The sequence below is a fragment of the Equus przewalskii genome, chromosome 10 (genome assembly GCF_037783145.1).
Source record: "Equus przewalskii isolate Varuska chromosome 10, EquPr2, whole genome shotgun sequence".
Taxonomy (NCBI): Eukaryota; Metazoa; Chordata; class Mammalia; order Perissodactyla; family Equidae; genus Equus; species Equus przewalskii.
This window is the reverse complement of record NC_091840.1, coordinates 11,580,612-11,602,444: the sequence shown is the minus strand read 5'-3', so window position 1 is coordinate 11,602,444 and position 21,833 is coordinate 11,580,612. Positions and strand designations below refer to the sequence as shown.

The following is a 21,833-nucleotide window of genomic DNA, read 5'->3' as shown; positions in this document are numbered from 1 at the left end:
CTATATGGTACTCATCCTATGAGACCACTGTAGTATATACATGGTCCATCATTGACCAAAAAGTCATTATGTGGCACATGACTGTACTGTATATGCATGTGTCTATGAAAATTTCACTATGTACATTATTTTCACAGATAAGCAAAAAGATAATAATTTGATCAAGCTATACTAAAAAATTAATACTAAAAACAAGTAAAATTTAAGCATCAAAATCCTAATTTATCACTAAGAAATTTATTTTAATTAAAACCATAAATCGTAGTCAACATATCCCACATTATATATCATACCTGGCCTGAAGTTGGTTCAATATCACCAACCAGAATATTAATAATTGTGCTTTTTCCTGCACCATTTGGACCCAATAGTCCCAAGATCTCTCCTACAGGAAGTGAAAGAAAAGTCATCATACATAAATCAAACTAAAAATGGAAATTACTCTTCTAGAAAAGTTATTTAAGAAAAAATAAATACCAGCCTTTTTTCACACAGAAAGAGACATATTTAGTTGCCACTTTCTTTACTTTTCTTGTAAGAAGAAAATCTTTCCTGTCATCGTATTCTTTATGCAAGTTGTTGACCATAATGGCTGGTTTCTAATAAGGGAAATAGGATTTAAAAAGAGAGTTATAAATCAGATACCAATCATGAAATAACAGGCTGCACACAACTCATGTCTATATCCCAAGAACTATAATTGCTAATAAAGGGTATTGTAGAAATAAATATCCATTTATGACTAAAATAATGGCTTATTCAAAAGAAAGTGGACAAAACTATTTTTTCAAAGAAAGATTTTTTGTTCAGATTGATTCATATGGAAAGAAAAATATTTTTCAGATTAATTTCTACACATGGGGAACTGATTATTGCACAATTAATATGACTTAGCAATAAAGACTAAATTACCTCCTCACAACACTGGCAACTCATCAGCTCTTTGACCTTTAGTCTTTCAGCTTTGACATCTTCATCTTCATCCTCATTGTTTGGTGGTTCTGGAAACTTCCTACTTTTGGACTTTGTTGAAAGGGTCCTAAACAAATAAACATAGCAGATTTTCAAATTCAAATAGTAAGAAATCCAAGCATTACATAGAGAAAAGAATAAAAGAATATACCAATACGAGATCTGTGGTTCTCTCTGAAAGGCGGAATTACAGAGCTATTTTTCATTCATTGATACTATTTGAATGATACTATCTAAATTCTTTTATTCAACAATAATATTTATGATCAGTATATGTAAGGCACTATTTCATACAAAGATAAAAAGATAAAAACACATGTACCCCTCCCTCAAATAATTTGCAGTCTGAGTATAAATGAGATTGCCCAGGCAGAAAAGATGTAGAGGGCTAAATTCAGAACCCACAGAAACACCATAAAGGTAGGCAGAGGAAAAAGCGCTTCTGAAGGAAATTATGAAGCAATAGTAAGAGGTAAAGAGGCAAACAGGAGTTGACATTGCAGAAAACAAATGAACAAGAGAAAAGTACAAGAAGGGAGAAGTCAGTCATATTAAAAGCTTCAGACTAGTTAAATAAATTGAGCCTACCTGAAAAATAAAGAAGTCATTAGTTAGCTTACTGAAAATAGTATCAACAGAAAGGTAAGGGCAGAAACCAGATTGCAGGGAATTAAGGAGTAAATGGGAGGTGAGGAACTGAAGACGGAAGTCTTTTGGCTATTAAAGAAAAGAGAGATATGGGATAACAGCCAAAGAGGGATTCAGGTTTAAATGAGATTTATGAGTTCTGACATCTATTACTTTGTTTTATATGGGAGAAAGATGACCCCTCCTGAAAGAAAAACACCCTACTAAGATCCAAAAGAGAAAGACATAGAAAGAGAAAAGAAAACTGACTGAGCAACATCCTTAAGTAGACAGAATAAATGAAGACTTGGATAACAGGAGAGGTATCTCTTCCTCTGGGACTGGGAAAAGGCAAAAATGATGAAAGATGTGGATAAGTGCAAAAATTTATGATTTATAATTAAATGCCTCTGTTTTCTTAGAGGGCAAGATCATCTACTGAGAAGCAGGAAATGAGGTGAGGTTAGGTGAATTTGGGAATTTGAGGAATACAAAAACAGCTTGGGATAACTAGTAAAAAGAAAGAGACAGGAAGGTGCTGACTAGGGAAATGTGACAGGGTTACTAGACCATGTTAAAATAAAGTTGAGTTTATATGGGTAAATATGCAGAAATGTCAAACTGTACTTTTATTTTTCTCCAGCATATAATTAGATCCACCAAAAATTATGATTTTTAGTGGACAGGTCAAAGATATATGGAAGTTGAGGGTGAAAGTGATGAATTATGTGAGCAAGGCTGGACAGAGAAAAAAGTAAAAACAAGGATTAGCTCATACATTTGTGAGAACAGAAAAATCTCAAGAGTATGAAACCATAGGGGAAAAGACCAACAGGGCTAATAAAATAAGAAATCTGGAAAACTGAAAAGTTACTGGTAGCATTGGAAACTGAAGTTTAAGATTTTACAGATCAAGTGAAGAGCAGTGATGGCATGGCTCTGATGCAGAGATGGGTGAAATGGAAAAGACCAGTCACTGGTGTGGAGAAAATCAGAAACTGTGGGGATAGCGTGTTAGAAAGGCCATCTAGGTAGATGCTAAAGTCTCCCCTAAGATGACAGGAATAAGGAAAAAGAAGAAGGAGAACCAGATGTTAAGTCTTCCATGGATGTGGGAAGTATCCAGTGGTTAATAAATACGCTCATAGCAGCATTATTCATAATAGCCAAAAAGTGGAAACAACTCAAATGTCCATCAACTGATGAATAGATAAATAAAGTGTAGTATATCCATACAATGGAATACTACTCAGCAAAAAAAAAAAGTAATTAAGTACTGCTACATGCTACAACATGGATGAACCTTTAAAACATTATGGTAAATAAAAGAAGTCAGACAAAAAAACACTACATATTGACATTCTTTACAGAAATTGAACAAAGAATCCTAAAATTCATATGGGGCAACAAAAGACCCTGAATTGCTAAAGCAACCCTGAGAAAGAAGAAGAAAGCCAGAGGCATCACAATCCCTGACTTCAAAGCATACTACAAAGCTACAGAAATCAAAACAGCATGGTACTGGTACAAAAACAGGTGCACAGATCAATGGAATAGAATTGAAAGCCAAGAAATAAAATCACACATCTGTGGACAGCTAATCTTCGACAAAGGAGTTGAGGGCCTACAATGGAGAAAAGAAAGTCTCTTCAACAAATGGTGCTGGAAAAACTGGACAGCCACATGTAAAAGAATGAAAATCGATCATTCTTTTTCACCATTCACAAAAATAAACTCAAAATGGATCAAAGACCTAAAGATTAGGCCTGAAACAATAAGTCTTCTAGAAGAGAACATAGGCAGTACACTCTTTGACATCAGTTTCAAAAGAATCTTTTCAGACACCATAACTACTCAGATGAGGGAAACAATAGAAAGAATAAACAAATGGGACTTCAACAGACTAAAGAGCTTCTTCAAGGCAAGGGAAAACAGGATTGAAACAAAAAAATAACCCACTAATTGGGAAAAAATATTTACAAGTTATTTATCCGACAAAGGGTTAATCTCCATAATATATAAAGAACTCACACAGCTCAACAACAAAAAAATCAAACAACCTGATCAAAAAATGGGCAGGGGACATGAACAGACATTTCTCCAAAGAAGATATACGGATGGCCAATAGACACATGAAAAGATGCTCATCATCACTAATCATCAGGGAAAGGCAAATCAAAACTACACTAAGATATCACCTTACACCTGTTAGAATTGCAAAAATAACCAAAACAAAAAGTGACAAATGTTGGAGAGGTTGTGGAGAAAAAGGAACCCTCATACACTGTTGGTGGGAATGCAAACTTGTGCAGCCACTATGGAAAACAGTATGGAGATTTCTCAAAAAGTTAAAAATAGAAATACCTTATGACCCAGCCATCCCACTACTGGGTATCTATCCTAAGAACTTGAAATCAGCAATTCCAAAAGTCCCATGCACCCCTATGTTCATTGCAGCATTATTTACAATAGCCATGTTGTAGAAGCAAACTAAATGCCCATCAACTGATGACTGGATAAAGAAGATATGGTATATACATACAATGGAATACTACTCAGCCATAAAAAAAGACAAAATCGTCCCATTCACAACAACATGGATGGACCTTGAGGGTATTACGTTAAGTGAAATAAGCCAGACAGAGAAAGACGAACTCTGTATGACTCCACTCATAGATGGAAGTTAAAAACGAGACAAAGAGAATTGATTGCTGGTTACCAGGGGAAAGGCGGGGTGGGGGTAGGGCACAAAGGGTGAAGTGGTGCACCTACAACATGACTAACAATAATGTACAACTGAAATTTCACAAGGTTGTAAACTATCATAATCTTAATAAAAAGTGAAAAAAAAACCACTACATATTGTATAATTCCATTTATATAAATATTCAAAATTGGCAAATCTATAGAGACAGAAAGTAGATTAGTGGTTATATAGGACTCAGGGGATGGGGAAGTGACCACTAATGGGCATAAGGTTTCTTTCGGAGGTGAAGGAAATGATCGAAAATTAGATTATGTTGATGGCTGCATAACTCTGTAAACATACTAAAAAACATTAAAACTTAGAAAAAAATTAACTGACCTGAAAAAGGGATCCTTTCTTATGGATCTGCCTCCATATTTTTTCTCATAGTACTGTAAGAGGAAAATCCACAGTACACACTGCAGGTAAGGCTAAAAGAACACATAACAGCTCATGACCAAATGTTCTCTTCGGCTTACACCAACAGAACGAAGACCAGATTTATCAGGTTCCTTACCATCACCAAAAAAATTAATCACAACTTTTTTGCATGCCATACCAGTTAAGAATAAATTTTAATACAAACCAAAGCAGATTTTTAGTAAAATAATCTTTCATATAGTTGTCTACCTCTATAAAGTTCACTGGTTGTCAGCTTCATAAAATACAATCAAAAGAAAAACAGCTCTGCTTTTGCTTCTGAGGAAGCGAGAATTATAATTAAATAGAATAACACGAAAAAGCCAAGTATATTAAAATGGGCATAGTCAGTAAATGAAAGGTATTACCAATGCAATCCACATTAGCTAGCATTAACTAACATACTTGACTTTTTACACACTTTTGTTTTTACGCAACAGGATAAAAACTAAAAAGAAAGTTAAAATCATAAAACCAAACTATTCTTAAGGTAACAGGCTAACACAAACATTTTTGTCATTTCTTACCGATATAACAGCCACCAAAAGCCTATCCCATGGATTATAGGTGTCCTCATTTTTTCTAGTATTCTTCCAAGAAATCTAAGACAAAAATTTTTGAAAATTTATATGCTGCCATGACATTGTGATATAATATTTGGTCTTTGACCTGGGTTCCTGGCACACAGCTTCTAATACCCTTGGAACTTCCTGAGTGACAGAGGTGATGAGAGCATCTTTGGTTATTTAAAACAAGCTCCTTTCAACCAAAGCTGAGTTTATGCAAATAAAGTTACTCTTGGAGGATGTGGGCTGGTCACTGAGGAACCAACAAAGTGATGAGAGGGGTGGAACCTTCAGTGCCATCCACTGACCACTGAGAAGGGGAGAGGGGTTTGGAGATTAACTTATCATGCCTAAGTAATAGAACCACCATAAAAACCCTAAACACAGGGTTGGGACAGCTTTCAGATTGGTAAATGCATCCACGTGCTGGGAGGGTGGCACCTCTGAACTCCATGGGACAGAAGCTCCTGCACTTGGGACCCTTTTGGACCTTGCTCTACGTACCTCCTACTCTGATTGCTCATTTGTGTATCTGTTTTAATAAACCCCGGTAACAGTAAATTTCCTGAGTTCCATAAGCCATTATAGCAAATTACTGAACCTGAGAGAGGGTCATAGGAACTCTGGATTTGTATCCAAGTCAGACAGGAGTGTGGGTAACTGGGGGACCCACTACTTGTAATTGGTGTCTGAAATGGGAGGCAGTCTTGTGGGACTGAGCCCTTAACCTGTGGGGTCTGCACTAATTCCAGATGGCTAGCATGATGATTACTTTATGTGAGGGAAAAACCCATATATTTCACGTCAAAAGTGCTGTGATTAGCAGTTTTCTTTTAGCTGCAATGCAGAGAAATATTTGGATTAAAATGAAAAAAAAAATGGCTTTTGTTCAGCAAACGTATTCTCTATACATAAATTAGCTATTAATATTAATAGCGATGATTTATACTTAGATTAAAATCTTCCCCATCCCAAAATACTTCTATCTGGGAAGATACAAATTCAACGTAATAAACTAAAGCAAAAAAAGGAGGGGAGATTAGTGAGTAGACTTAATCAGCAATTATCCTAAGTCAGTAATTCATCACTTATTTTCCTGATCACATGGAAATGTTTTTCAACTATCCAGGTATAATAAAACTAATCTGTATTTTATTTTTTCTTGGGAAAAAAACCTCTTACACTTTATTTTCTCTCATCCCTTTACAGTACAACACATTATTTAATTGTTGAAAAGCTCCCACCAAACAAAATAACTGAAGTCAGATCATACTTGTAATTTATGTACATCATTTTGGACATCAGAGAACATGTAATGGACAGGGTCCCTCTCTTTTGGGACTTTAAGGTTTAAAGACATGCTTGAAAAGATTCCACAGTAATTTTAAACTGTTGCATTAATAATATTTAAATCAAGTAATAGCAGCTAACATGATTTTTTTTTCTCTTTTCAGTACAGGAACTCATATCCCAAAGATTAGGCAATATTTATGCCTTTTAAATATTAAAACACCTAACAGACCTACCTTTATGAAACAAATCAGACAACCTAGAAGTGGATAGATTGGAATGACTATGCAAAAGGTATAATGAAGAACAGCTGTAACTGTGTATCCCATAAAGAAAGTAATTTCGGTGATTGCAACACAAGCCAACGCTGTCTAGAGAAAAACATGAGAAAACAAGTGAAAAAGTGTTTAGAAATTTCATATAAACTTGCTTGTAAGTTTGTGCCTCAGTAATAACTATGTTTTCAATCCTCTAGTAAAACATGGAACCAGAGATGATATTTAGCCAGGAAGTGTCAGTATGCTGGTACCAGTTGTTTGTAGCTGGCATCCTTGCCATGCAGTTCTTAAATGCTTTCACTATTATCCCTTCATGGAATGAATGATGCAGAAGACATATATACACACAAAAAGCTGCTGCCAGCTATCTATTATCTAAGTTCTGTACTTAGAAAAAACACAGTAACATTTTTGAGTATAACCCTGAGAGAGTTTATGACTTTCAAATAAGCTGCTATGAAAAGTTTGAGGAAAATAACATAAAATGTAACTTACCACGGAATAGATAAATGACCAAAATTCTTTGGTATTTAAAATTTTTTTAAAAGTGAAAGAAGTAATATAGGTAAACAGAATAACTGATGGAACATAACCAATAAGGCAAAAAACCTGTAAAAACGGAAAGGTATATTTTATGTAAAAAGATGAAGAGTGAGCAATACATATGATATAAAACGCTAGTTGTATTAAAATATTAAGGGATAATTATTCTTCAAATTTTATTGCTCAACAAATCACTCCAAAAACTGAAATTGTGATTGCCTAAGAAGTTACCACTCACATTTCTTCTAAATCAATAAAACTCACACTTTTAACTAATTATTAACACAATCCTCAATAAGTCATTTAAAATGAACACTAATTGTAGTTCTTTTTTATGCCAAGTAAAATGGTATCTCTTATCATTTTTTTATAAAAACAAGTGTAATAGCTGGTTACAACTTTATCCTTCTCAATCAACTATTGATTATCATTTTAATATACATTTAATGCACTGTCTAAATTTTTAAGAAAAACATTTATTAATTTATAAGGCAGAAATGAATATGTAAAGTCACTATGATCTCTGGCAAAACTGCTAAATTTATTTTCAGCAACCCCAACCTCATCTAGGTTTGTTTTCCCTTTTTCCTAACATACACCATTCGGATGAAAGGGTCTGCTATCAGTCATTTACATGTGAACATGAATGAAAATTATACTCTCCCTTAGTATCTTAAACCATATTGTAAATTATGGAATAAAAAAGTTTCTTCTTTGTGAAATTATTTTCAGGCATAGAAACGAGGAAGATATTTTAAGGAAGGATTGTCTGTTTAAGCATTCCTAATTATACACAAGTAGACAGTCTATATGAAAGACCATCCTAGTTTCAAAGAATTATTTTATAATGGTAGTAAGTTATTGTTTTAAAAATCACTTATAGTAATATAAATTGCATTAATGATAGATATCATATACAATAACTGAACAGACACTGGTTCTATTTTCTGTAAAATATTCATATCCAAATTACTCAACCGACCGTCACATTATAAAGACTTAGTTTTTTAAAATAACATTTACAAATAGCATGAGTACAACTGATGTTAACTTACCACAGAAAGGAACTTTACAGGATAAAAATATAATCCATAATGAAATGCAAATAAACTTCCTAGCATCAAAATAAGAACAAGAAAAAATAAGGGGATATCAACAGTAGCTTGTCCAATCCAATATGCAGATGGCAAAAGACCTGAAAGTTTAAGCTGAGTATAAGCTTTGATCTAAAAGAAAAAGAGAAAAAAATTGATTATAATTTTAAACATTTTACAAACAAACAGAAAACTCTAGCAGATTACTGCAAAACTCTTAATTTTACATCAACAAAACAATAAAGGTCACATTCCAGACCTACAGGTAATAAAAGCCCCCCCTACAGCTAAATATAAATTCCATTTAGCCTTTAATTTGGCTATTTCTGAGATGCAACAATTTTAACAAAATTATTTTAACAAAATTATTCAGAATCAGAAAAGCAGCTAAGAAAGACAAAACTAAAATAAAGCAAAAAGTGTCATGGGGGTAATAGCTGTGCAAACAATAAGCAGCCAAAACATTTCTGCTTTTGAAAATCTGTGGAAAGAGATGGGAAAATATGTTTTAAACAAGAAAAGGACTCTTTTAGAACTTAACCTTTCAAGAAAACACTAATAAACTGCCAAGTAACCTCTGGATTTGAAGCCTGTCCTGGTATCAGTTCCCCTACGTTAAACCTAGCATACATGGGGTTAAAACCCAAGCACTCTTTCCCTACTCACTCCCTGGCTCCTGGCTCCAGAAGCCACTATCTGCCATGAAGACAAATAGCCAAGGTCACCCACCTGCAAGTTTCCTTATCATCTCCTCCTTCCTGCAAACGGCCTCCTGAAGGGGTGGGAAAGCTCCGACCAGCAAGGCCACTGACTCCCCCACCATCTACAAGCAGCCACATTCCTCACAAACCTTGAAAACCCCTCACCTCCCCTCTTTCAGGGAGACGAGATGAAAGGAGACAAATTTGAGGGCTTACTCTCGTCTCCCAGCTGATATCATTAGAAATAAAAACCCTTTCCTTGCCATAAGCCCAGCGTTCCAGTTTTTATTTGGCCCTTCTTGTGTGACGGGTAAGAATCGACGTTTGTAGGCGGTAACAGATTTACATAGGGCTTTCGGGTTAAACATGAAACTCCGTACTGATAGTGCATTTAAAAGCCTTCTAGAGACTCTTGTGTAGTACATAAACGCAACAGCGTTTTCCTGTGTACTAACCGTAAATTTAACAGTTTTCCTAACTCTCTAATTGTCTCATTATTTAATTTGAAATTTTAAAAATATTTTATAAATCCAAATATATAACAATTTTATTCAGTTGATTTTTGTCATCTATAAAAACATCTACACTGAGTAATTAAAGGTATTATATGAAACAGCTAACCATAGAGTGAGGTAAGGGAAGCATGGAATATAAAAATAATAATAATAAGAGTAATGATTAAAAGAAAAAAAAGACAACGTTTACACCAACAGCCCTGCCCAAGCTAGTGCTGTTTGTTGAAATAAATATGAGCATTGAAAAAACAAAAGACAACTTTCGTGCTTAATGAATTACAAGAAAAAAATACAAATTTCAATATAAGTTTAAAAACATAAACCAAGTCAAATACAATTATTTTGGATAATCCATGCTTTTGTCATTCACCTATTGCTGGTGGGAATGTAAACAGTGTATCCACACTGGAAAACAGTCTGACAATTTCTTATAAAACTAAACATGCAATCACCATATGACACAGCAATTGTACTCTTGGGCACTTATCCCAGAAAAATGAAAACTTATGTTCACACAAAAATCTGTACACAAATGTTCAGAGCAGCTTAATTCATAATAGTCAAAAACTGGAAATAATCCAGACCCACACCATAGAATACTACACCCAGCAATAAAAAAGGAATGGACTATTGATACACACAAATTGGATGAATCTCCAGGGAATTATACTGAGTAAAAAAAGCCAATCCCAAAAGTAAATATGCTGTGACTCCATTTATAAATTCTTGAAATATCAAAATTACAGAAATGAGAAACAGATTAGTGGTTGCCAGAGGTCAGGGAGTGGGTCGGGTGGGGATCTGGGCTTGAAAAGGGCAATAGGAAGGATCTTTGTAGTAATGCAACTATTCTGTATCTTCACTGTATCAATGTCACTATCTTGGTTGTGATACTGTAGAGTAGTTTTGCAAGATGTTATTGGGGTAAAGTGGTTAAAGGTACATAGGATCTTGTATTATTTCTTGCAATCTAATAGGAGTCTACAATTATCTCTAAAAAAAAATTTGAACTAAAAAACAAAGTTGAAACAAAAAAAGAGAAAAACACAACTGTCAACTAAGTTTTATATTTGAGTTGTGGGAGTTAAGAATTATTTTTATTGTTTTTATACTTTCCTATATTTTCCTATATTGTTTTTATATCTTTCCTATATTTATATACATTTATAACAGAAAAATTGAATATATTTTAAAAATAACTTCTGAAATTAATGTATTACTTTTACACTAAAGAAAATTACTAGGGGCTGGCCCCAAGGCCGAGTGGTTAAGTTCACATGCTCCACTTCAGTGGCCCAGGGTTTTGCTGGTTTGGATCTTGGGCACAGACATGGCACCACTCATTAGGCCATGCTGAGGCGGCATCCCACATGCCACAACGAGAACGACCCACAACTAAAATATACAACTATTACTGGGGGGATTTGGGGAGAAAAAAAAGAAAATTACTAAAAGATATAATTTTCTGCTATGAGGTTTAACCTTATTATCCATCACATTGTGTAAATTAATTTAGACAAATTTGCTTCCATTAAGCTAATAAGAGACATACCGAGAATGAAAATTTTGATTAGAGGAGGAAGAGAGAATCTCAGCCGAGTGGAAGAGTGGAAGGCTTTGAATAGCCAAAAGACTGTACAAGATCACCGTTGGCCCAGGGATATCAAAACAGAAAGGGGCAGAAAAGATGAAAGAACACCAAAGAAACCTCTGGACACATAGCAATTTTTCCCAGGCCCTGATGATCACAATCACTTTTTACTTTTTTTTTTTCTCATTTAGCAAAAATTGAGTGCCTTATACATTCAATAAATTCTACTAAGGGTTAAAGAGGAGAGGCAGCTTAGTGTACCAATTAAGAACATAAGGATCATAGTCAGTTCCTAGATCCACTACTTAAACAAGTTGAGTCAACCTGGGCTCATTAGATGAAGACTCCCACCCTTCCATTTCGTGACCTATAAATAAAGTGGGTAATATAAAATTTACTTCACGATGTTGAAAAATTAAAAAATATAACTTTTAAAGTACATGGCACAGACTCAAGTAATGATAGTTATTACTATTACTAATAAATGCATTTATACTCCATTTACTTACTCCTGAAATAATTATACAGAAGTCTTACACTCACGCAAACAGGTTTTTTTTTTCTATGACATTTCTTATTGGCAAACTATACCTGTAATTTTTTTAAGTGAGTCATTACCTTATGATTCTCTGCATTTTCCATGGCAAAGTAAGGTGGCATTGCAGTAACAATGATTCCAAGTAAAGCTGCTTGAAAATACAGCTCAATTTTAAAAACTATGTCTGTAATTTCCTGAAAGACAACCAAAGAATAAGAAACAGAACTGAAAATCACTTTATATCCCCTTAGTACTTTCTAAAAAAGACTATCAAAACTACTGAAGAAACCGATTAGGATATCTATTCTAGGCATAGTCTATAGAAAAGAACAGGTGTCAGAGGTAACAGGCAGTGAGCTACAGGACCAACTTTGCCACTTATTAAATAGCTATATGATCCAGAGCAGATGACCGTACTTCCATTTTCATATCTACAGCACAGAAAAATATGGCATATAAATTAAGAGTCACCATTTAATTAAAAATAATAATGTGCATGAAAAGCAGTTAACATGTCCACCAGTGGTCTTATGCAATGAATATGACCAGCTCAGAATAATCTTTGATGCCTTCATTGGTTGCCTGGACTATGAACCAGCTGGGATCTTAGGGACCTCCTTTTCTCCACTGGGAAAAGCTGCACCCAAGCTCAGCTTCCTATGGAACTAGAAGCTGCTTCTCTCCAGCATGGGAGACTATAATTCCCACAGACCCCAACAGTCCTAACTGCAAGAACCAGGTACAGACAGACAAACTAGTAAACAGCTGGCGTCCCAGGTGCAAACTATCCATTATCAGGAGCACTTCATTATCCCCTACTCTCAACAAGGCCTTTTTCCTACCCTTGTTCTGTAAGAAGATATGCCCATGGGACAGGGAAGGACTCTGCACTAGAAAAGAACCCACACCATGTCTAGCAGACACCCTGGCCGTGGCACACTCCTCCACAGCATAAGGTGGAAACAGGGCATCTTGCTGAGCCTCCTCTGCTGAGTTTTTAGCAATAAAGCCAATTCCTTAATTCATGCCATATGACACTGTAGAATTTGTCCCAAACCCTGGTACACTATAATGGAAGACCCAGATAGAACCAACAAACATGTAAGCTAAGTAGTACAAGAAGTGGAGATTAATGAGACTACAGTTGGAGTCAATCACACAGACTCTGATGAAGGAAGAAAAAAAACCGTGGAACATTAGTAAGACTATATCTATGAATAGTGAGTTTTAAAACGTCTCATTTCTTTCCCCTGGTTTTTAAAAATGGTATGATTATATGTCAGTGTTTGATGGAAAGTTGCTAGATCTTTTGTAATAGTTATGGATACATACAAATGCAGTAACATCATAAAAACATGTACAGGAATTATAATTTTGAATTGTGGTTGTTACTTCATGGAGTAGAAAGGAACAAGACGGGGAGGATATACTGGAAGCTTCAACTGTTATCTTTAAAGTTTTATTAAATAAAACATATGATAAGATATTAACATTTGAAACATTTAGGTAGTAGATACATGGCTGTTTATTTTCTGTAGGCTTGAATTAGTTCACAATAAAATCACAAGGGATGATTTACAACTTTGATGATTTCAACATCACCTATGCACTGGTGATTCCCAAATATTTATTTCCTGTCCAGAAATCTCTCTGAATTCACCCATCCAAATGCCTAACATGTCCATCAAGCAAATGTCACAAGGATAGGCAACAACTCAAAATTGAATCAGTATCTCCATTCCACCAAAACAAAACAAAAATCTCTCTTCTGCCTATGTTCTCAAAATTGGTGAATGGTACTACTATGCACTAAGCAATATGACACCTCTCTTCTCCTCATCTCATCTCACAAATGCAACAGTGATGAAGTATGTCACATATTTTTAACTCTATCAGGATTGTTACTGACACTGCATTAATTCAGACACTCATCATCTCCTCTCATCTAAATATGTAGTAAAAGAACCTCTGATGTGATTTATTTAATCTCCTTTCCTCTCCTCCACCTCAATTCCCCCCACAGCAATCTCTCTCCACCCTGGTGCCAGTGACCTTTTTAAAATGTAAATTTGATGTTACTTTATCCCCATGTCTAAGTATAATTATAACAAGAAGAGTACTAAATTAATCTTTGATGTGATTTACACTTAAACATGGCAAAAGATTACAGTAAACTAAAGAAGTTTGGGGTGTATGTTACATAGCCATAGAGACAGAAAGTAGATTAGTGGTTGGCTAGGGGTAGGGGAACTTAGCAAGTGATTAACTAATAGGTACAAGAGTTTCCTGGTGGAGTGATGAAATATAAAAACGATTGTGGTGATGGTTGCAGAACTCTATGAACATAATAAAAAGTGCTGATTACATACTTTAAATGGGTGAATTAGTGTATGAAGTACATCTCAATAAAGCTGTTAAACAGTACAGCAATAGAAAATAGAAAATGCTATAACACAAAGGTACTTGTCCATTGATTTTTCAATATATGAAAAACAAAACATAAGGATTAAGAGAAAAATGTTGAGTATTCTTCTGGAGACTTAATTTTCATATTTATAATCCAACAGTCCTATCTGGAGGAAAAATGATTCTCTGGGTGACTTCTCAAGGTTCTTTCGATACCCCAAGTATCCAGATTTTAGATGAACAATATTCATTTTTAACTTAATTTTTCTTCTATTATTAATATAAAAAATACTTACATGCTCTACAAAAATATCAGTACCAAGACAGAAGCTCTTTGACCCTGAAGTAAACTAATACGGGGACTCCTGAACCCAGATGTAAACCATCCCCAACTCAAGTTTTAAGAAGACTAGGAGACATCACAAGATGAACACCTACGGATTTCGTTTGTTATCACTTGGCTTTTTATAGTCACTATATATACACACACACATTTTTTTAAGTTTGCTTACTTGAAAGAACGGGGTATTCCAGACCTGGATGCTTTCAGTCACATTTGAATGATAAAGATAGTAGTTACTAATGATATTCATCAATACGGGTAAAGAATAAACCATAGTACTGTTGAAAACAGCAGTAAAAACATAGTCCTACGATTTAAAAAAACAGAGACTTATTATATACTATATATAAGTAGATACATTGTTGCTATGTACCAACCTTTTCTCACCAACTAAGCTAATTCTCACTAACTGTACTAAAAATTGGTTCAACAAATCACAGAAATAATACTCAATAAAGACAGATGGATAAAGACAACCTAGTTTGAAATCTACAGATATTTTAAACAAAAATATGACACAAAAATAAAATTAAATTCTTTGTAGATTTATATATTGGTCACCCATAAGGGCATAAAATATATTACAAACACAGCTAGCTATTTCCAAAAGTAAATTCTAATTTCCAACTGAGATCAAATCAGCAAATCATTAATTTTAGAGGAAGTATCTTAATCTTTTATAACTTTCATATGGGTATTCATTCACGTGCATTACTCTTACCTTTTCTGAATACATCACATTTAAAGCTGCACTATGGGGAGCAGCAGATACATAGTCACTGTCATTAAACATCGTTATCATTATGTCCTGGTTTGTGAAAAAGCTAATAAGATCACTGATATCAGAGTCTGGAATTAGAAAATAAGCAAATAATAAAGAATCAGTTTAAATGAGAAACAGACACAGGCTTTTAATAACATTGGAAAGAGTTCTTTTTAAAAAAATATTTTATCTTGATTAGATAAGGTGTGATTAAGAACACTGGCCCTGGAGCCAGTCAGCCTGGATTCAAATCCAAGTCAATACAGACACAGGCCTTAGAGCAGAACATGTGGCACACAGTAATTATGCAAATTTTAGCTGCTGCTGCTGCTACTACTATTACTCATATTGAAAGTTTATCTGATACTCACACTAAATTTGGTTAAATAGTGAGAATAAAAATCTACCTGGCAATTTTATGTAACAAGATAACCTACTGGGCTCAGAAAGGGAGAAGCCAAGGTGTGGAGTTAGGTAACATCACTCCTTAGGGGATTTCTGTGTGCTTTGAAAAGACAAATTTTAGAAATGTCAATTGTCTTAAAATATTAAAACACATACAGGCCTCTGTCTACATTCTTTACGTTGCCTGGAGCCAAGGGAAAGATTTTGAATCCTGTCTAAGGTTCAAATCAATACCAACATGTTGATGAACAGAAATAGTTCCCCCTCCACCATCACAAAAGCCAGGATGCAAGGAAGGACAAATGAGACTTTTAGAGAAATCAAAATCAAACAAAGGAAAACACTATGAGTAACTGAGTAGCATGGCAGGATGGATCAGACTCAGCACCAAACTCGAGCGTCAGAGAGAAGGGTGCTTCTGGTGGTACTACATTTACTCCTAAGCTAGTGCCTTAACTCACCTCTTACCTCCAGCTTGCCAGAGTAGCTCTGTACTCTTGAGAAGACAGCTATGTTATTAATTGAATGAACTGTATCACCTAGGATACAAAAAGCTCCGCAAGGGGGGTAAGATACCACCCAATATATACACACAGAGGCCAGTGGTTCCTAAAGTGGCTTCATTTAGGACTAATAACAAGGCCTAGGAAAATATGGGATACAGGTAAGCAATTCTAGAAACACTAAAAAACAATAGAAAGGATAAAACTTTGAAAATATTAGGATTTCTGCAGATCAGTGAGAGTGTACTCAAAGTAGAAAGATTTGAGATACATGTACAATTCCCCAAACACAAAAAAAGTCATAATATCGGAGTATAAGGCTCCACGCAATACTATGTTTTAGCAATATGAAATGCATATTAAAACCAAAAACAAGAATTCTAATGAACGAATAAATTGCAAAACATAACATTTTCTATTCAAGAGCAGTTTTCTATCACTAAATGTCTTCTCCCTCCAAAAGAATAAAAGTTACACAGTAAACCGAGAGCCAGATTTTAAAAGTGATGATTTTAAGAGTAATTTATAATTATCACTACCTATGATTATTGTTTTAACACTGGGCAAAGCTCTGCAGTTAATAATAAATCAAAAATGAAAGATACTAGAACATAGGCAAACTTTTCGGAAATGTTAAACTCCAAAGAGTTTGTGAGTATAGAAAGGGTTAGATGAAATTCAACTAACATATTTCAGCAAGATAAGCAAACGAAGCCGCTTATTTTTTTGCTGTAAATTTGCCAGTTGGTTAAGCTTGATTTTACTCGTCAAGAAACTTGGGACTACAAACTAGCTATGCAGATGGAAGATGCAGGAACAAGACATCAGGTATTAATGAAATTCTGTATTAGGTTTTAATATTCTGAAAAGCAGAATCCTACGTCAGTTTTTTTTAACTTGTTCAGAGCCTTGCTCAAGGCCACATGCTTTTAATTCTTTTTTATATCTGACAATTATGTAATAAGAATAATCAATAGCCCTTCAAAAATATTCATTACAAATTTAATGTATTTGATTGTAATATTTACATCCAAAGCAATTTTTCTTAATTCTAATTAATTTTTCAGATAAGTCGTTGAAGAACTATTTAAACACTTCTATTTAGATATATAACTGCATAAATATTACATACTGTAACTCTTTCTAAAGAGGGTTTATTGGGAGCCGGCCCCGCGGCCGAGTGGTTAAGTTCGCGTGCTCCGCTTGGCAGCCCAGGGTTTCACTGGTTTGGATCCTGGGCGTGGACATGGCACCACTCATCAGGCCACGGTGAGGTGGCATCCCAAGTGCCACAACTAGGAGGACCCACAACTAAAATATACAACTATGTACTGGGGGGGTTTTGGGGGGAGAAAAGCAGAAAGAAAAACAAAAAAGAAGACTGGCAACAGTTGTTAGCTCAGGTGCCAATCTTTAAAAAATAAAAGGGGTTTTCAACTTCTGAAGTTTATTTTGCTCATCATTAACTTTGAGATGAAACATGCTGCTCTGAGAATATGTTGATACTATTAAAAAATGACATTTTATTACTACAAGCAGTATAAATCAGAGTATTTTTAAAAACTGTCATCTACACTTATACAAAAATTTCATTTCTGTAATATATTACTCAGCATCAATAAGGAGATTTTTTAAATTTAGATTTGTGCAGACTATACCTTTACCTTCATATATTTCTGAAGTCCCAATCTCTGACCTCAATGTACCCCTCACCCCCAAGCCCCGACCAACACACATCACAGACCTTCACACACTCTCACCAGTAGAATTTTGAAGAAGCAGAGTTGTTTTATATTTATGAGGTTTATCTCCAGGTTTTAGAAAATATAAGTCTGGAGCAAGTTTGATGGGAACCACAGCATTTTTAAAGGAGCGATGCACCAAAAACATAAAAATCTGAACTGCGAAAAAAATTAAAAGCAGAAGCAACCTGGAAGGAAAAAAAAAAAATACAGCTCAAGATACATTAAAATATAAATCTATAGAAAAATATTCCCTCACATGACAGTTAAAAGGTACTCGTTAAAAGAAAAAAAAAAAAGGAAAGAAAGAAATGAAACGAAAAAAATAGCACTTGGGAGAATTTCTACTCTTCAAAATGATCTCATGACAGTATTGGACAGAAAGCCAATATTCAATGACAAAATTAAAAGTTATAAAAACGTATGTTGGATCAGAGTCACCCTGAACTTTTTATAGGATATGTAAACTTTTAACTTTTGAAGAACCAGACATTATATCACATTTACATCTTTATTCTCCTGAAGGAACTATTTCCTGCCCTCTCTCTATTCTAACTATTTACTCTCCACATATTTTAGAAAATACATGATACAAAAATATTTTAGATACAGGAAAGAAAAGAAAAATACAGTGAAACTTTGATTATCTTTGAACTTCATCCTCACCACATCAATTTCCATTGCTCCTCCAGAGGCAAAACAAGATATACCACAGTCAGTTATAAAGCTCATCATTTGCACCCGGTCAAGCACATAACTCTATTATCCATTCAAAATGCCCTTCTATCTGGAAGGGAGTATCCTTCTATCTTACCCTGCGACGTATCTTTACATTATGATAGCTGTCAACAAGTGGGTTGAGAGTTTAGATTACCACACTTTAGCATTTTTTAATTTTCAGAATCCCTATAATTTTTTAAAAACTATTCTTCAATTGTTTTAAGTACACCCAAACTAGCATTTCTAAAAGCATTCTGCGTTGAACTCTAGTTCCCCAATAAGTTAACAGGTGTTTTAAGCTAAAAAGAAAAACGTCATGGTTAAATGATATTTGGAAACTCCAGGCTATACAAAGTTGAGATAATTTCTTTACCTCTCGAGTATTTTTATATGCTAATGAAAAACTCTTTAAGAGAGGGAATATGAGATACAACATTTTCTAAATGCATAGATGGTCAAATGCATACCTGACCACACAATACTTTTTGTTATGGACTGAATGTGTCACCCTCCCCTCAAGTTCATATGTTGAAGCCCTAACACTCAATGTGATGGTATTTAGAGGTGAGGCCTATGGGAGGTAATCAGGATTAGATGAGGTCAGGAGGGTAGGGCTTTCATTGATGGGATTAGCACCCTCTGTCTCTTCTCCTGTGCGTGCAGAAAGAAATCATGTGAGCAGATAGCTGGATGGTGGCCCATCTGCAAGCAAGGAAGAGAGTCCTCACCAGAACTCCACCATGCTGGTACCCTAATGTCATTTCTAGCTCTTAGAACTGTGAGAAAATAAGTTTCTGCTTTCAAGCCACTCAGTCTATGTTATTTTGTTATGGCAGCCTGAGCTAAGACACTCTGCTGTTTTTCAGGCAGTATTTTATGAAAATAGTGTTTAGTTAAATAAACTGACATACTGATTTAAATAAGTAATTTTCTTTCAGTAATTCTGACACTAATAAATCAGATGCAATTCTTTGATATTGAATAAATTAGGGCAAAAAAGCAAATGAATTCAGCATATTTCAAACATAACAATACTCTTATTCTTGATTATTAAGTTTTATTTATACTGCCATTTTGGATCTAACAAGATGGGTGAGTAGTATATGAAAGTATTAATGTTATCTCCAAGTAATTCAGCGCCTAGAACCCCCTGGGAACCTAACTGAGAGAGGCAAAGCTAAGTTGAAAAGATGTCATTTTGATCCCAGTTCTACTAGCTATAAAGCCTTCCTTATATTTCAGCTTCTTCATTTGATGAGATAAAACTTACTCTTCCTGTTTACAACAAGTGGTTATAAATATTAGTAATAGATGCAAAATAATTGTGAAAAATATAAATGCAAAATAAAATTTAAATACAAAGACAATAATTCACAAATTACATAATTAGAGAATATTTGTCACTCCCTCATTTTACAGATGAGACAAAAATGCTAGTTTAAAAAAAGAGTAAAGCTCTAATAGTATTCAATGAAATTACTAAAAGCATAATTTTTTTCTCAGACATTATGAAAATACAGTTTTAATCTTTCAAAACTACATATATTTACTTATAACAACATTTAAAAAATTAAGATGGTAAATTCAATTCGTCTCCTTAAAAAAACAACTCATCAGGCAGCAGAGTGATTATACTTACACTGATCTCACTGATTTACTTTCACGTTTCAAGGTAAGGAAATGAAACTTGGCTATTGTGTACACCTGCTGTTTCCAAAGGCTCATGGTGCTCACTCGAGAAGCCTTGGTTTCAGAAAGAATAAGTAAGCTCTGCTCCATTTCATCGAAAGATTTTGAATCCATTTCTTCTTCTGGTGGCTGCTGAGTAAATACACTATAATCTATTGGCCAAAACAAAACGAAAAGATAGAAAATTATGATATACGCCTTAAAAGGATGAAAACCTTTCTGAAGCATGTAAATTTTAAAGAAGTACACATCTGGTGGTGATGTAGGACAAATGGAACTCTCATTTACTTTGGCAATATTATCAAAACCGCACATATGATTATCTTATGACTCAAGGAACCATGTATTAGGTATAAACCCAACAGAGATATGTAAGATTTGTACACAGGTTAACTAAAACACATACAAGAATATTCTTAGCTAGCACCCTACCCAGAGTGGCCATAAACTGGAAACAACCTAAAAGTCTATCAATAGGTAAATGAATAAGTTATAAAATACTCTGGCAATAGCATAGTGCAAAACAATGAAAGTGAACCAACTACTGCACAGTAGTTTGAATCTTACAAACATAATATTAAGTAAAAGAAGCCAGAAGCAAAAGAGGGATGCCATATGACTGAATCCACTAAACCAAAAACAGACAAAATTAATCGATGGGATAGAAACCAGGATACATTATTTTTATAACAGTGATTCAATTTAAAAGAGATGAAAATTGGCTTCAGTATGATGTGGGCCACAAAGAGGGATTTCTTAGACTTATCCTAGACTTAAAAAATGAGTAAACATTGGGCTGGCCCCGTGGACGAGTGGTTAAGTTCACGCGCTCTGCTGCAGGCGGCCCAGTGTTTCGTTGGTTCGAATCCTGGGTGCGGACATGGCACTGCTCATCAAACCACGCTGAGGCAGCGTCCCACATGCCACAACTAGAAGGACCCACAACGAAGAATATACAGCTATGTACCTGGGGGCTTTGGGGAGAAAAAGGAAAAAAAATAAAATCTTTAAAAAAAAAAAATGAGTAAACATTAAAAATTTTAAGAGTGAAATGGAATACTGCATAAAATAATATTTAAGTACAACCTGGTTATCCCGGTATCTTACCAACCTAACAGTTTAGATGAATGACTTAGTAAGATGAACAAGTTCAATTCCTCTCTTCCTCTGATACAGTGGACTAATCAAACCAAAAAAAGGGTGCTAAAATATTTTATATTAGAATCATAGTATTCAGGGAGTATCAATTTACCTTCTACAGAATTTGATGTACATTGACCTTTGAAAAGTAAAATGATTAAAATAGGCCAAACTGAAAGCAAGCTGATGTTAAACGTAAATTTATTCTGCATGGTAGACTTAAAGGTACTACAGAAAAAAG

At 34.6% G+C, this 21,833-nt stretch overlaps 1 protein-coding gene across 12 annotated transcripts in view; it reads right to left on the bottom strand.

The window, feature by feature from the left end:
- ABCA5 (ATP binding cassette subfamily A member 5) overlaps window positions 1–21,833 on the bottom strand; it is a 72,138-nt gene that overhangs the window by 12,627 nt on the left and 37,678 nt on the right. For all 12 annotated transcript variants that reach the window (XM_070560138.1, XM_070560144.1, XM_070560140.1 and 9 more), the window contains 13 exons: window positions 20,403–20,604; window positions 18,062–18,231; window positions 15,352–15,479; window positions 14,800–14,937; window positions 11,962–12,075; window positions 8,498–8,668; window positions 7,395–7,508; window positions 6,858–6,992; window positions 5,293–5,367; window positions 4,685–4,776; window positions 913–1,039; window positions 482–599; window positions 294–385 (listed from right to left, as the gene is read on the bottom strand). In XM_070560138.1, coding sequence (XP_070416239.1) covers window positions 294–385; window positions 482–599; window positions 913–1,039; window positions 4,685–4,776; window positions 5,293–5,367; window positions 6,858–6,992; window positions 7,395–7,508; window positions 8,498–8,668; window positions 11,962–12,075; window positions 14,800–14,937; window positions 15,352–15,479; window positions 18,062–18,231; window positions 20,403–20,604 — 1,676 coding nt within the window. The remainder of the gene's footprint in view (window positions 1–293; window positions 386–481; window positions 600–912; window positions 1,040–4,684; window positions 4,777–5,292; window positions 5,368–6,857; window positions 6,993–7,394; window positions 7,509–8,497; window positions 8,669–11,961; window positions 12,076–14,799; window positions 14,938–15,351; window positions 15,480–18,061; window positions 18,232–20,402; window positions 20,605–21,833) is intronic.